Source organism: Podarcis filfolensis (assembly GCF_964270895.1).
Source record: "Podarcis filfolensis genome assembly, chromosome: 3".
Taxonomy (NCBI): domain Eukaryota; kingdom Metazoa; phylum Chordata; class Lepidosauria; order Squamata; family Lacertidae; genus Podarcis; species Podarcis filfolensis.
The window spans coordinates 77179680-77195187 of NC_139606.1; the positions used below are offsets into that span (position 1 = coordinate 77179680).

Here is a 15508-nt window from a genome sequence, read left to right on the forward strand (position 1 = left end):
TGTAACTGTCACGAGGAGGGGAAGGTCCCGCGGGGCGGGGGTTGGCGCTCGAGGGGCTGATGTGTGGCGCCCGCGCGCAGTGAGGGGAGGAAGGGGCAAGGCGTTAAAAAAAAAGTGATGCAATAGCATCACTTGAGAAAGGCTTCTGTGCCTCGTAACTCCATTTTGCTCTCACAATTGCACTTAGCGTTAATATATAGAGGTGTGTTGCTCGCCCCATCCTGCGTTGCAAACCCGTCACGCTCAAATTCCCTGAAGCAGCATTTAATATATATCTTTTTGTCTCTATGCACATATGCGCCTCCTGAATAAGCGGGAGGAGGGATGTCTTTCACTCTGTAACCTTAAGAACCCAGGCCCTTTGACAATGAGCTGATGTGTCATGTTGGGGAAGAGGAATATTATTTTTTATAAGAATTTTATAATAATTAAAGGAAATTGTAGCACTCAAAAAAAAATAAAAGGAACGCCACAGTTTTTTTAGGAATCTGATTTTCTGTCGAAGGAATGTAATCATGAAATCAGTACATTTCTTGTAAATATACTGAGGCAATGTTCAGGGTTTTGTGGGGGCTGTGACAAGGGTGTTCCTGCTTCCTTCCTCATTGTGCTTAAGGAAACCGTTCCAGTCACAATATCATTAATCTTCCTTGCTGCCTTGCATTGTATGTGTTTGTGTGTGAGAGAGACCCATGGAAGCTCAAGCCATTTTCTCAGCCAAATTTCTGAAACCAGTGCCCACCGATTGCAGTGAAGTCAGTTGCTCTGCAAGCTTCATCAGCTCACCCCTTTGCTTTTAAAATTGGATTTCTGCACCGTGACAGAGGCAGTTATGCACCTCGGCACTCAGATCAACCATAATTGCATATAGTTCTCGTAATAAGACTTGCTGGATCAGTCCAAAGGCCCAATTAGTCCAGCATCCTGTTCTCCCAGTGGCCCATGGGAAGCAATGTCTATGGGAAGCCTGCAAGCTGGACTTGAATGCTGGTACACAGCACTGGTATCAGAAGTATAATTTGGCCTTTGGTGGATTAATTTATGGTATCCAAGTGGAGGTGACTTGTGCAGGGTTCCATATGAGAAAAGGTATGTGAGTGACTGCTCTCCCAAATAAATGAGCTACTTAGGAATCAGTTTCTTAGTTTTGCCTCCCTGAATAGGTTATAGGGCCTCATGTCTGGGAAAAAGTTCACCTGCCATATTATATTTCAGAGGAATTTGCCATGTGTGCATTTGATAAATAATATATTGCTATGTGGAGATTATTGGCTCTACTCATGTAACCAGGCTAAATGCTTTATCATAGAGCAGATGGCAGCTTGTTTTTTTTAATTTTAACCCATTTGTCTGCAGTAGGTTCTTTCAGTAATGTTCCTTTTTTATCAGGATGAGACTTGGAAAGGATATAAGTTATATCTGCTGGGTACAGACTACTAAATCACATTTTGACTGGAAAAGCATAATAGTTATTACTAAAATCTTCACAAAAGCATAACCAGGCACTTTAGGTATGATAAGGCTCCTGGAAAGCTCTCAGTGAATACTGATGTACTGTATATAGTGGTGTGTCCTATAGATCACTGGGAGCCAAAATGCAAGTTTATTTCAAGATTCAACTTACAACAAGAGGATTCAAAATTTATTTGCAGTAAAACATGCTGAAATTGTTGATGATGATTGATCATCTGTCACAGAGAAAAATGGGATCATATACTTAATTTTAGTGTTTTGCTAAAGGCTGACAAGAATGAAACAAACTGTGACTGATCTGTTTAGAAACCTTTCTTAGCTTTGCCTGAAGCAAATAGAAATTGTAGCTTTTGTGCTGCTTGAACTGATAGGTCACTATGTTTCCTTCTTCTAAAGATTAACTTTATGATGGAATACCTCATTTTGCAGCCATACAAAAAAGCACACGTCTCCATTGTACTGTCCATATTAGTAATATGTTGTTCCTTCCTTTTTACACAGCAGCAAGAAATAAAGAATACTGCTGTGTTTCTCTATTTGTGGTGGTGTTCCAGTTCTGTTGTTTTTGCACATTTCTGATTCTGGTGCCTACATGGCATGCAGGCATGCACCTGTAGCTTCATCTAAATGGCATAGGGGTCCAGTAGTTGTAAAACTGAAAAATAATGTTAAGGTTCCATTTGTGGGTATATTATGAGAATTATTCTAACAGATTAAAGATCTGGGGGAAATTATAGCTTTGTTCAGACTTGGATGTTTTCCTGTGATGAGTCTGTAAGGGTCTGGGACTGGTGGTGGAACTGATCCTTACCTGTTTGCAATACTACATTCTTTCTCTAAATCTTTATAGTGATGGTCATTTGCTCTGGACCTGAAGCTTTCATTATGAAGCAGTATATTCTGGGATACTATCTGTATATAAGCTTCAGTTACCTGCATCTCCTTGTTATCCAAAACAGTTGCAGTCCCTGATGCCTAACTCATTACATCGAAAATTCCCTCAAGTATGCAGTTTTATTCAATGTTCCTTCCCTGTGTTACTTCTATAACTATAGAACAATCTCAATTACACACTTCACAGGTGTGGTCCAAATAATGACTGTTTGTTTAAGCCCTTTGAGAGTTTAGATCTAAAACATCATAGACATGTGAGGCTAAACCACTACTTCTGACTTACAGATATGAAATACTGAAGAAATATTATAAAGCTTTATTATTTAAAAATCTGATTAAATTACAATAATTTAAAATGGCTGGTTGGCTGCCTAGGGAGCTGCTCTGTGGAGTATACAGTGTAGATTTGTGCCATGACAGCACTCTCTTTTGCCTTGGTATGATTATTGCTGTCTAGGCATACAAAAAGCAAGTTGTAGGGGACATGGGTGGCTCTGTGGTCTGAACCACTGAGCCTCTTGGGCTTGCTGATTGGAAGGCCGGCAGTTTGAATCTGTGCGACAGGGTGAGCTGTTGCTCTGTCCCAGCTTCTGACAACCTAACAGTTTGAAAGCATACCAGTGCAAGTAGATAAATAGGGACCGCTGTGGCAAGAAAGTAAACGGCATTTCCATGCACTCTGGTACTCGTCATGGTGTCCTGTTATGCCAGAAGTGCTTTAGTCATGCTGGCCACATGACCCAGAAAGCTGTCTGTGGACAAACACCGCCTCCCCACCTGAAAAGCGAGATGAGTGCTACACCCCATAGTTGCCTTTGACTGGACTTAACCATCCAGGGGTCCTTTACCTAATAAGCTAGTTGTGCCTTGTTATTTCCCGTGGTGGGGCTTAAACTGACGTCCTGTTGTCTAAATGCTCCTGTAAGAAGTTATACAGTGGTACCTCGGGTTACATACACTTCAGGTTACAGACTCCGCTAACCCAGAAATAGTGCTTCAGGTTAAGAACTTTGCTTCAGGATAAGAACAGAAATTGTGCTCCGGCGGCGCAGTGGCAGCGGGAGGCCCCATTAGCTAAAGTGGTGCTTCAGGTTAAGAACAGTTTCAGGTTAAGAACAGACCTCTGGAATGAATTAAGTACTTAACCCGAGGTACCACTGTATGTGGTTTCCCTTATTGCCTGTCCTAGTTCTTCCCTTTCCCTATCTGGGGTAATCTTGAATCCATGTTCACTCGTCTTCTCTTTAGGTGCTATATTGAAATATCTGCCCTCCCTATCCTTTGTATTGTGCAGTCTCTGTGTATGCTTGGAGTCTGACAGTTGCTGAATCTTCTTGTAGCTCTTGCTGTGGAACCCTACTGAAGTGCCTTCTGTATATATACTGCTGCATGCCACCCCAATATGAGCAGTGCAAGAGTCCAGCTGCTTACCCAGGGTTTGCTTCCTTAGAATGAAAGACAGTGGAGACTGTGGTGTCTTTATGATATATGGTTTAATTACACATATCTACCATTAACACCCCAAAAAGGTATTGTTTCTCCCATAGTCGCAGCCTTGGGTTCAAGTAGAAATCAAGCATGACTCTGTCTCTCAGCTGCCTAGCCTGCTTTCAGCTTCTAGCTCAACTCTGGCATTTGTCTAACTAATAGACAATTGAGGGAGGGGGGACCACCCATTTGATCTCTTCCTTTGTTACCTTAACAACCTATTCTTGACCATTACCAATTAACTTGACTGGCTGTTCCAGCAAAGGAATTCTTTTTGGATCCAGGAATTAGAAGGGACTCAGGCATATAGCTTCCCACCTCTCCCTGCAAAAACTCACGACAGTATGCACAGGATTGTGCTGCTAGTCTGTGAGTATTAGTCAGACTGAATAATTGTGCACCAACAATCAAGTGGTACAATTCCAGGAGCTCTCCCATGTGGATATTTTTAATATATTTGGCTCTGAATTGCATTGCAATCAAATGTGGAGGATAGGGTGGGAGTTGATATATTTCTGTTATAAAGGATTTGGTGCTTTTTTCCAAGGGAAGGCTCTAGAGTGCCTTTATGACAAATGACTAGAATATTTTTAATAACTCTTGAATCATGCAACTGTTTAAATTGCTATATAATTGCATTATGCCCAGGACTGAAACTCAGCAGAGCTTTATACTAATTAGCTGGGAACAGTTTCAGGTGCTGCTATTGCTGCCAGCTCAATAGAAAACTGTCTGTTAATTATAGTGAGATCAGCATTCAACCTTTTCTAAGGTACAAACACAAAGTGCAAGTTGTCAAACTAGTTATGGTGTTTCAAAAAATAAAAATAAAACAGTATTTCCAAGAATCACTTGCCCCTAATTCATGTAATACAAACTATTTTGGTAATAATAGAAAATATATTAAAATAAATCCTTAGGATGGTTTGATTTTCTGTTTTATGTCTTTGAGGACACAAGCACTGTCGCATGATGCAAGTTACAGAAGCAAAACAATAAAGCTAGAGATACACGCAGATAACTGCATCTTTCCTGGATAATTTTAGAATATACAGTGGTACCTCGGGTTACAGATGCTTCAGGTTACAGACACTTCAGGTTACAGACTCTGCTAACCCAGAAATACTATCTTGGGTTAAGAACTTTGCTTCAGGATGAGAACAGAAATCGCATGGTGACAGCAGCGGGAGGCCACATTAGCTAAAGTGGTACCTCAGGTTAAGAACAGTTTCAGGTTAAGAACGGACCCACAGAACAAATTAAGTTCTTAACCCAAGATACCACTGTATATGTTCAATGCTGTTTGAGGGGTGCAGTTTACATAACTAATTAAATTTTAATAGGAAAAATTAAAGTGCATTAGTACAGAGATGCAGACATATCTATTTTACTTATAATGGAACAATCCTAATTTACTCATAATCAGTGCAGTATGTGCAAAATATAGTAGTGTCCTATGCTTTCATTCTTTCTGGATATGAAAGTCTCCAAGTGTAACTGCACTCATTTAGTTCCACTATGCCGGAGAATTTGAACAGTGCACATTCTATCTGAATTCACAGATGCACTTGTGAGAAGCATGGTATTGAAGTGCATTGAAACCTGAAAAAGTGTGAATGGTTGTATATGTTAAGCCACTTCTGTACCAGTTCTTTACATCCTGTCAATGGAGAAGGATTTTATTGGGCATGGCCTTTTCTTGCTCCCCACTCCCAAAAACATTCCAGGCTTGGGGTGATAATATCTCAATATTGCATCTACACTTTAGTTGAAACTGTTAATGAGTTAATTGTTTTCATTCCCAGATATACCTGGCCCTGAATTATTATCTGTAAACTAGTATTTTTTAAATCATATCAATTTCACTTTCAAAAAAAGTTAAGTTTTGCCAGAATCTGGTAATTGTTGTTGGACGCTTTGAAAAGTTTGCCAGCTTTGAAAACTTTCGCTCCTTAAACTTTAAGAGGTTTAAAATCAGTATTTGAATTCTTTAGCTTTAAAGTTAGTAGTAAACAGTGGGAATCAGTATGTTACTTTCAGGCTAATAAATCGTTAGTGGGAGTATGACAATTGTTAAGCAATAATATGTACTATTTGAAGACGTCCTGCTGTCTTCAATGATGATTTTTAGCCACCTGATGAAGTAGGAGCTTAAAAATATGTTATGTACTGAAGTTCTCACCCTGGGCCAACAGGGGGATACTGTAGATAGTTTTCACTCAGGTCCACATATGCAAATAAGGGATTGAAAGTGACGTTCAGTGATTGGATAGTTACAGAAAGTTGTTACAGTTGTGTTGTAGTGGAGCTCTATATAAGCAGGCTGGCTGAACCCTTCAGTTCAGTTCTGTTCTGGCCTGTGAATAAACAAGAGCTGTTTGAAGAATCGCGGTGTCGTCTGATATGTTCACCCACAACTTAACAAAATATATACCACACACAAATATATTCTGAAAGATAAAAAGATATTGAGCAGGAAACAAGAAGTCATGCAGTTAATGGAAGAGAAGATCAGATTTAGAAGAGGAGGGAAGAGAGAAAGTAAAGCTTAAAAAAAAAGTACAAAGAGCTATAAATATCTCAAATGAATAATCATGCATTAACTTTATTTTTTTAGAAGCATTCATAATGGTTCTGAGACAATAGTTAGGTCTATGGAGATAAAAGATTATCTCCAAATTTTACCATATGGAGAATACACAGGCTTCTTTATTAGTACAGTTTGTAGTGCCAGATTGGAACACAGCAAAAGGCCAAGCTGGGGAAATCTCACTACATGCATCTCTGAACATCTGAGTTATTGGAACTGCTGCCTTCAGTGAGCAGCTGTTTCTGCTGTTCTACTCACTGTTTCTGCTTCCACAGCTAGTATACCCTCTCAACATTTTCAAAGGCAAAGGGCCCAGTCAGGAGCCTACTCCCAGGTTCAATATTCCTGGGACACCTCTGGATCAGAGACATGCAGCTGTTCTCAGAGCACTGTCCTGTGCTTCTGCTACTCCCCTGCCCCATAACAGGCCTTTGGACCATAAGAAAATAAATTTCTATATTCATTTTGAAATCTACCTCTTCTTCTAAACTAACATTAGCAAGAGAGTTCCAACCCCATGGTGATGAATGCATTTATTTGCTTATCAATACATTCCTTATGATCATATATAAAAAGTCACCTTATGCAAGTTCAATTAAAATGGCAGCTAAAAATAATCCCAAAGAATACAATTCACAAAACAGAAGCAGCTATGTGTTGACACAATTATTACGGTGCAGTCCTATACAGGTGTACTTGAGTTCCATGGCTGGAATGTGTCATTGAAATGGGATACCTCTTGCTTGTCTGGTTGGAGGATGGACAGATGTGTGGGTGTACAGACCTCCGAGTTTTGAATGGCTATAACTCGCTGTAAATCGTATTACTTATACCTAGCAGAGATTTATTCAGCCTGCAATCCCCATCTTTGCAGGAAGGGCCGTTGTACAGTGGAGAGCATCTGCTTTGTTTGCAGAAGTTCCGAGGTTCAATCCCTGGCTTCTCCAAGAAGAGGTGGGATAAAACACCGCCTGAAATCTTGGAGAGCAACCGCCAGTCAGGGTAGACCAGGGCTGGCTCAAGATATTTTAGCATCTGAGGTGAACCACAAAATGACACCCACCTCTCTGCCAGGGAAGAAGATAGGAGTGAAGATTTACATCAGGAACAAGGGAGGCATAAATATCTACATCAGGAACAAGGGTGGGAGGAGATGCTATCAAGGCAGCATGAGAGTGGGTGCTGTAGTTGTTGCTGGTATCGCAGCTGCGGCAGTGGTCGGTGTGTTCCTTGGAGGCTGGATCTGCTGTCCCTGTGGATCCTGCCACCTGAGGCGGTCACCTCACCTTGCCTCATGGGTGGGCCATCCCTAGTGTATATTGAGCTAGATGGATCCAATGGTCTGACTAAGGCAGCTCCCTGTGTAACCTACAAGCTGACCTTATGGCTACTCCCATTCAATCTAACTTTTTGTATTTTTTCTTAAATCCTCCTCCACCACCACCCCACATCCCTGTATAACATCTTGCCTGATGAAGTGTTCTGAAGTACTGAAAAGTTTGCAATTCTTTGTGACATTTCTGGCTGCCCCTAGCAAATGTATTGGCCAGCTTTGGATTTTGTATACAGAACTGCAGCCTTATGTATACGCCATACCTTCAAAGTACATTTGAAGCACATTGCCGCCTCAAACAATTCTGGGCACTGTCATTCTTTAAAGGTTGCTAGGAATTGTGACTCTCTGAGGAGTAAGCTACAATGCCTACAATTCTTTGAGGGGGGAAAGGTGCTTAAAAATATAATGTGTATGCAGCCACAACCTTCCTGAAGACGGCACTGGAAAGATAATGTTGTTTCTGGTCATAGCAAGCCAGCCAATTCAAAGTCTTGATGGAGAGGAACTAAATTCTGGGTGCAAATAATAGTGTTTTTCTTCCACTCACAGGGTTATAATTCAATATGTTGGCCTTTCTGATTTGTACATACAGTATTTATTCAATCTCTCTTTATTAAATTATCCCCAGACACTAGCTATCAAAGAAGCCTACAGTTGCCACTTTGTCCCATAAATAGTGCATAATCAGAAAGATACTTATTCTGAAGTTTAATTGAGTTCAGTAGGGCGGCCTCCAGTAAGTTTTTAATATTGCAGTTTTAGTAATGCAGAACTAGAACTACTATATACTAAGCTGTAATGATGAGAGTAGACAAATTGCTGCATTGTTTAAGGATGTATTACACAGTGAAACTACCTTCCAGTGTTTACTTTGTGAGATACTATCAGATTTAGAGTTCTACCCTCTAATTGCTGGTTTTGTTGACTTGTAAATTAACATAGTAGCAAGTGACAGTTAATATTTTGAATGCTATTTTTGAGGCAGCTTTTATAGTCAATGTGATCTATATAGATGACTAGGAGCTGAAAATTACACGCATTTTTGCCAGTTTGGTGTTGTGAAACGTAGGGCAGGTTTGTGGCTGCCAATATATGCTGGGTTTGAAAATGTTTTTTTAGTCTTACAATACTCCTTTTCCTTTCCACAGTAGGCACAATCTAGCCAAAGTAAACATTTTAAAACTTTTACTGAGGTCAGGAACAGTAGACTATCCAACTAAAAGGTCACATTGCAGTGACCAAGCCTTAAAGTTACATTTTAGTTGGCCCTAATAAAGATATTATCTGGTGTAACCTTTCCATTTCTTTTCCTAGTGGACCAACAAAGCAACCTGCCATTTTTGGTGTCATTTCAGTAAGAAAGTAAAGCAGGTGCTTAACTTTCTCCCATTAGAACAAATGGGGCTTAACTTTTATTTGAGTTTACTCAATTGTTCTTTAGAAAACCACATTCATTTTAAATAGAGTTCTCACAAAGCTATAATTGAGTTTAGGAATTCTTTGGAATTTTTCTTTTTTCTTTTAATTATCTTAATTACCTCCCTTACTATTATTAACTATTAACAATACAAAATGCTATATAGAAAAGAAACAAAATCACATAGTGTTAATAGTGGCTCGATCAATTTTATTTTTAATAGTCAATCATGAAAGGGACATTTTGAGAACAAAGTAAAATGTTCCCATTTACATTTTATATTTGGCAGCAACATTATTAGGGTGGGAATCACCAGAGGGCACTGTTTCTTTTTCTGAACAGCTGTAAAAGGAACCTATGGGCAGGCAGAGGTGGGGGAATTGCTTTATTATTAGTTTTGTGGTATATTTATACCAAGCAGGACTGTCTGACTATCAAGTACAGTACACTGAATCTATCTGGAAACTGGGGTATCTTCTGAAAGATGCCATTTGTGGCCAGCATATAAGCCACATTTAATAACTGGTATGGAACTAGTATGGAAAAAAAGAAATGAGATGCATAGTTACAAATCAACATGATTCTGTATGTCATTTCAGTCATAACTGGTACCTGAGAAAATGCTCATGTAAGTATTTAGTGCATCTGGAATTATAGTAAGATTCATTAATTTTTCAGAGAACATCAGACTGTACTTCTTCACAGAGCACATGCTCAGAAATTCAGTGCCACAATCTGTAGTGGTTGCCATCTACATTTCCATTTTAAAAGGCAGATTAGACAAATTTATGGAAGCTAAGGCTATGACTTGCTACTAGTTAGGCAATTATATCCTACATCCAGGTTCAGAGTCTGTGTGTTGGCCTAGATCTGATCCGGCAGGGCTCTTATGTTCTTCTTGCTGTCAATTGCTTTGTCTTCTGCATACTGACTGGGGTTTCCTTCATCTTTAATTATTTTGCTCATTTTTATTAAACAGTTTTACCATGTCTCTTCAGCTACTCAAGGTACTTTCCTGTCCCTCCAGAAATACCTGTTCAGCAGATGGGTCACCTTGGGAGTCAAATGTATACTTCAGATTTCTGTTCTGGATAGTCAACAGAAACTTACAGGTGGGTGTATTAAATTATTGCCTAAGAATTGTCATATTGAAACATAAACTCGTTATCAACAATAAGCTGTAGTGAAAGCCACAAGACACAGAACGCCAACATTAAAAACGGGGGCTGCCAGAAATACAAGATTTCTTGAGCAACTGACAGCTTCAGAGAAGTTGGCTTTTGGGGGCAGAGATATATTTTATTTTTTGAGGGGTAATTATTCCCAGTGGCATCATTCCCTATGTGTATTCAGAAATGGTGGAGTCCCAAGAGGCCTCTAGCATGTGATTTTTCTAAATCAAGTTTTCACAGCTCAGTAGGCACAAGTCATCATTCTAAATGAACTGAATGTAGAGCCAACCTATTTCTGGTTAAACCCTGAAGGATTTGATCATGAAAGTCTGTGTTTTATGGATATGTACTTCAAACATCAAGTGGATATTATAAGGATCAACGAGCAGCTTGGTGGTTCTAAGGGAACATCAAGAAATTTATAAAATGTAGGATTTGTGATAGGAATCTGTAGTTTATTTATCCCTTTTACTTGTCATCCATCAAGCCCTGAGGCCAAGGGCAAACAATGTTATTGCACAATGATACAAAGGTCTCTTTATATCATTGTACAATAAGGGTTTTTTTTCTACATTGATCTTTCAAACAAATTCATTTAGGCTGCAGTCCTGTCTATAGTTTCATGGGAATAAGTCCCATTGAACTTCTGAGTATCCATGCTTAGAATTGCACCATCAGCCAAACAGGATTGACCATTCATTGAAGAAGGAGTCTATGTCTTGGATCCTAAGAAGTATGAACAGAAAGAAATTTTCAGAAGGTAAGCTCACCCAACCATGCATCCTATGCAGACGATGCCTGGCCAGAGGATTGGGAACATTCAAACAGTAGAAGTCTCTACAGTGAAGGTTAAAGACAAGCAAAAACAATTTGCTTAATTAGAGCAGGATCAGAGTGATGCAGTTCTTCATCACAGTTATTCCAGTGGAGAATGCTTAAACATGTGCTTAAACTCTTCCATCAAAATCAATAGGATTTTTTATTTTTAACACTGACTGGATCATTCCGGTTCATTTTTAGCCCACCTTTTCCAAAATAAAATAAATACATGTAATAAAAATCAAATATACAAACACTATGTCTTAGAACAAAATTGCGTTGTTTCAAGTGGGTGTATTTTTTTATTAAAGTAAATGAAACTAATCATTTGCTATATTAACTCTGGCATCTAGAATACCAGCCAAAATAGTTATTCCAGGAAACATTCAGAAAAGCTCAGATTTTGACAGATCTCTACTACGGAACAGTAGCTCTACAAATATGGGGCAACCACCAAGAGCATACCATTAGTACAGGATGATACAAACAATAAGATGCTGACAGTTGATCTTAATGTTTATGGTAGTACCAAGACACAAGCGGCTTTTTAATGCCGAAGGCAAGATACTGAATTGTATCCGGAAGGTAACAGGGAACTAGAAGAGGCAGCCCAGACCAATGAATTAGGAAGCTGTGGCCCTCTAGATGTTAAGAGGCTGCAAACCTACAGGCAGATACTGATAATCATTTTAGCACATAATTTGCTACACAGTTGCACCCAAGAGTTGCTTGGTCATCTATGCAGGCTGCAAATGTATTGAATATTGTTGCTCTTCTCAGTTTAGTGGGCCCATCTACGTGTCTGGTGAAGGCGATAATTTCAGAAGCTGTGGAATGGAATTGAAGTAAACCTTGGTCAAGAAGACTCTGGCTCATCGTTTAAGCATGCCTGAACGTTTGCTTTAAAGGCAGAAATGTCTGTGTCTGCCTGGACCCTGCTGGATCATGAGAAATGGAAAGCTTGGCAATGCTTTAGACAAGCTGAGATCACAAAGAAGATATAAGGCGTGCTACTCCCCACAGCCAGCAGCACTAGGCTGGCAAGGCTTTAGTCAAGCTGAGATCATGCCCCAGGATGAAGACGACTTGTTGGCAGTTCTGAATGGCCTTCATGAGGTTCCCCAGTAAGGTTCAAGAATATGTTAGTCCAACCAAACAATTAAATAAAAACAAAACACTTGTTCTACAGGAGTTTGCTCCTGATGTCATTTACTAATACAGAAATGAATTTTAGTAAGAAAAGAGTGAACCAGAAGACAGGAAAATGAAGAGGTGCAGAGGGATCAAAAAGAGATTACCTCAGTGCTAGAGCTCACATTGCTTGATTTTATTTTTGTTTTCTAATAAATTTTTGCTTGTTGAGGTCTTTGGAGCCCAGCTTGCCTTTTTGCCTTCTCTCAGAGAGAAGGGGTTTCTTGTTTTGAGCATGTCCTTCCTCCAGCTTTAGAAGCTACTTTAGCAATTTATTGTGAGCTAGTCTTTTGGGATCTAGACGTCTGGTGCGTGCATGGTTTTGACTATATACAGTTTTTATATCATTTTGTTCCTTCCAAAAATCCTTTTAATTTTGGTTTGTTCTGTTTATTCCCTTGTGAAGCTCAGACTTTACTATTCCAATTTAAAACATTTCCCCCTATTTTTACATGAACTTATTTCCCATTGGTACCATTCTGGATCCTATACGCTGGATTCATGTTCTGCAGCTTCTCCTCAGAGCCTACATAAGGCAGTTTCATAGATTGCTGCTTGGATTGTTAGCTATAAAGCACTTGTTAGCTATAAGGCAATTTTGGATTAGATTGCTATATGGCCAAAAAAAATAAATACTAAGCTTTTAACTAGCTTGGATTGCTGGAAGTTTTAGGAGGATGCAACTTAGGGCTTAGAAATATATGTGTTTTATCAGTAGATGTTAGGTTAATTGGTTTGTATATGGTCTGTATGGGATATCTTTGGGTGAAGAAAAGGCTAAGGAGTAAACCCTAGACAAATCTGGAGTTCCTAATATGGTTGGATGGAGCCTTGCACGCCCCCTTTCAGCTACTCCTGCAGCCAAGCTAGTGCCAAATGTATTGCTCTGTTTTCCTTTGGACCACATCAGCAAGGCCGAGAGAGAGGTCTTATCCCAGGCTTCCTCAACCTTGGCCCTCCAGATGTTTTTGGCCCACAACTCCCATGATCCCTAGCTAGCAGGACCAGTGGTCAGGGATGATGGGGATTGTAGTCTCAAAACATCTGGAGGGCCAAGGTTGAGGAAGCCTGTCTTATCCCAAAGACCTTCCATAAACACTGCCAAGACTTGCAACCCAGCGAAGTCACTTTGGTGCTGCTAACACAGCAGTTTGACTTGACCCCCCGAGGCTCACTCCATTGTCTCTTGAGACAGATGGATGCCAACAACATATTGTCATCATTTCAGCATGAGCTAAATCTAAAAACTCCCCTGAAATGATGTGGGAGTTCTCTTTTTGCTTTATCTACTGAGCCTTCAAACACTGAACTTCAGTACTGGAATCATAACATCATTCTACTTAACAACTGTGGGATTAGGAGAGGCAATGTGGTGTAGTGGTTAGAATGTCAGACTAGGATTTGGAAGACCGGGGTTCAAATCCCTACTTGGCCATGAAGCTCATTGTGTATCCTTGAGCCTGTCACTGCCTCTCAGCCTAACTTACCTCACAGGGTTGTTGCAGGGATGAAATGAGGCAGCACCATGTACAGTAACTTAAGCTCCTTGGAGGAAAAAGGTGGGGTGTAAATGCAATGTAAATAAACAGTGAATGGGAGAGTTGTGATGCAGAACACTTCCCTGAATCCCTGGGACAGGAGTCAGAGGGACAAACTCTTGTCATTAGCAGTGGGTCTGATGCCTCCTCAGCTTTTGCTTAAACATCAGGGGCAGTATCCTGGCCGGCCAGTAAACTACTATCCTTTGTTTGCAATTCTTCAAACTTTCCTGTTGTCAAAGGGAGGGCCTGAAAAATCATAATCTAGTAAAGTATCATCACGGTTATCCTCCCCAAGACGAAAAAGTTTTTCTTTGTGAAAACCTCTTCATCTAATGAAATACAGTCAGAATCTTCCATTTCCATCTAAGTGTAAGGCAAATTCTGAGGGAGAAGAATAAAGAATAGTTAGGGGGACTGGAAGGGAAATTCAAAGCATAACATTCAGGTTCAGTCCTCAACTATTCAGTGTAAAACTCCTGATAGGAACTTGGGTTTTACAATAACACTTCATTATAATGGGTGGGGTAGCAAGAAAGAAAGGCAGGACTTGCATAGCAAGGATCCTGGGTAACATAAAAAGCAGTCACAGGAAAGTGACAGTGCCTACAAAACACTCACTCACCCACACTTTGGTTTCCTACCAGTTAATGTCCGGGGGGTCACTGGAGTAGAATTAAAGAACCCATTTTCTAATATAACTGACTTGAAAAATCTGACCACTCATGTGCTTGTAGCCAAAATATTTTGTGCCAAAAATAAATGCAAGTTGGTCAATCTTTGTGTACCCTAATAGGGTGCTTATGGAACCCTTCGACCCCCCCCCCAGCTTCAAATAACTAAAAAAAACGTGATGCCATCTTTACGGAAATCGGTACTACCTTTCTATGTACTAATATCACATCTGGGGTTGTTCCTCATTAGCGGAGTAGTTTATGGAAGTAAAGTTTACTACTAAGGCATCAACATGTTTCCTCAAGCGGAGATTTAAAGTTAATTGATGACTCCTCCCGCTGCCTCTCTCGGCGGATGCGAAGGCGTCTCAGTTCTTAAGGTGCAACACACTTTCCCCAAAGTTATTATTATAATCCGCATCCCCATCTAGCCAGGAGGTGCTTTTTAAAAGGGGGGGGGGAGACAGACGAAGGTGAATCCGGAGAGAGGACTGTTTAGCATGAAGCGCAGCTTGGGGGTGGGGAGAGCAGCTCTCCCCCCGCCCCGCACATGGCTCTTCCCCTGCTAAGTTTGGGCTTTTACCTGCAGCTTCCGCTCCCTTCGGAGACTCCTCGCGTACAGCAGGGAGAGCGAGCCAGGGCTTCGATCAGCACCAGACCAGGAAGTGGGGAAGGAAGCACCGCGGGAGAGCCTGGATCTAGGGATCGAGGGGGTTGCCCGGTCGCAAGGGCCCACGTTCCCCTGGAGCTTCTCCCTCCCCTTCCCCAATGGCTTCTCCCGGGGACCCTCCTCTGCCCGAAGGTAAAGGGCGCCTGCTTTGGGATCTGCCTGCTGCGTCTGGTGGGAAAGGCGAGGGGCTGGGCGTCTTTTGTGGCCGGGAGCCTGCGGGCTCTGCCGCCGAGCGGGAGGGAGAAG

The 15508-nt window shown here is 40.7% G+C and overlaps 1 protein-coding gene and 1 long non-coding RNA gene across 5 annotated transcripts in view; one reads left to right on the forward strand and one right to left on the reverse strand.

The window, feature by feature from the left end:
• Positions 1–32: 32 nt before the first annotated feature.
• EDARADD (EDAR associated via death domain) overlaps positions 33–15508 on the forward strand; it is a 33373-nt gene continuing 17897 nt past the window's right edge. For 2 of the 4 annotated variants that reach the window (XM_083606130.1, XM_083606133.1), the window contains exons 1-3: positions 33–202; positions 10226–10310; positions 15182–15394. In XM_083606130.1, the coding sequence (XP_083462256.1) occupies positions 15361–15394 (34 nt within the window). In that variant the 5' untranslated portion in view covers positions 33–202; positions 10226–10310; positions 15182–15360. Of the gene's footprint in view, positions 203–287; positions 1090–9797; positions 10311–15181; positions 15395–15508 lie in introns of those variants that run through there. The other 2 variants (XM_083606131.1, XM_083606132.1) reach the window with 2 other exon arrangements.
• On the reverse strand, positions 10805–15303 carry LOC310759193. The gene is made up of 2 exons (XR_014546250.1): positions 15176–15303; positions 10805–14302 (listed from the first exon to the last, which is right to left on the reverse strand). It is a non-coding gene; the product is annotated as an uncharacterized lncRNA (long non-coding RNA).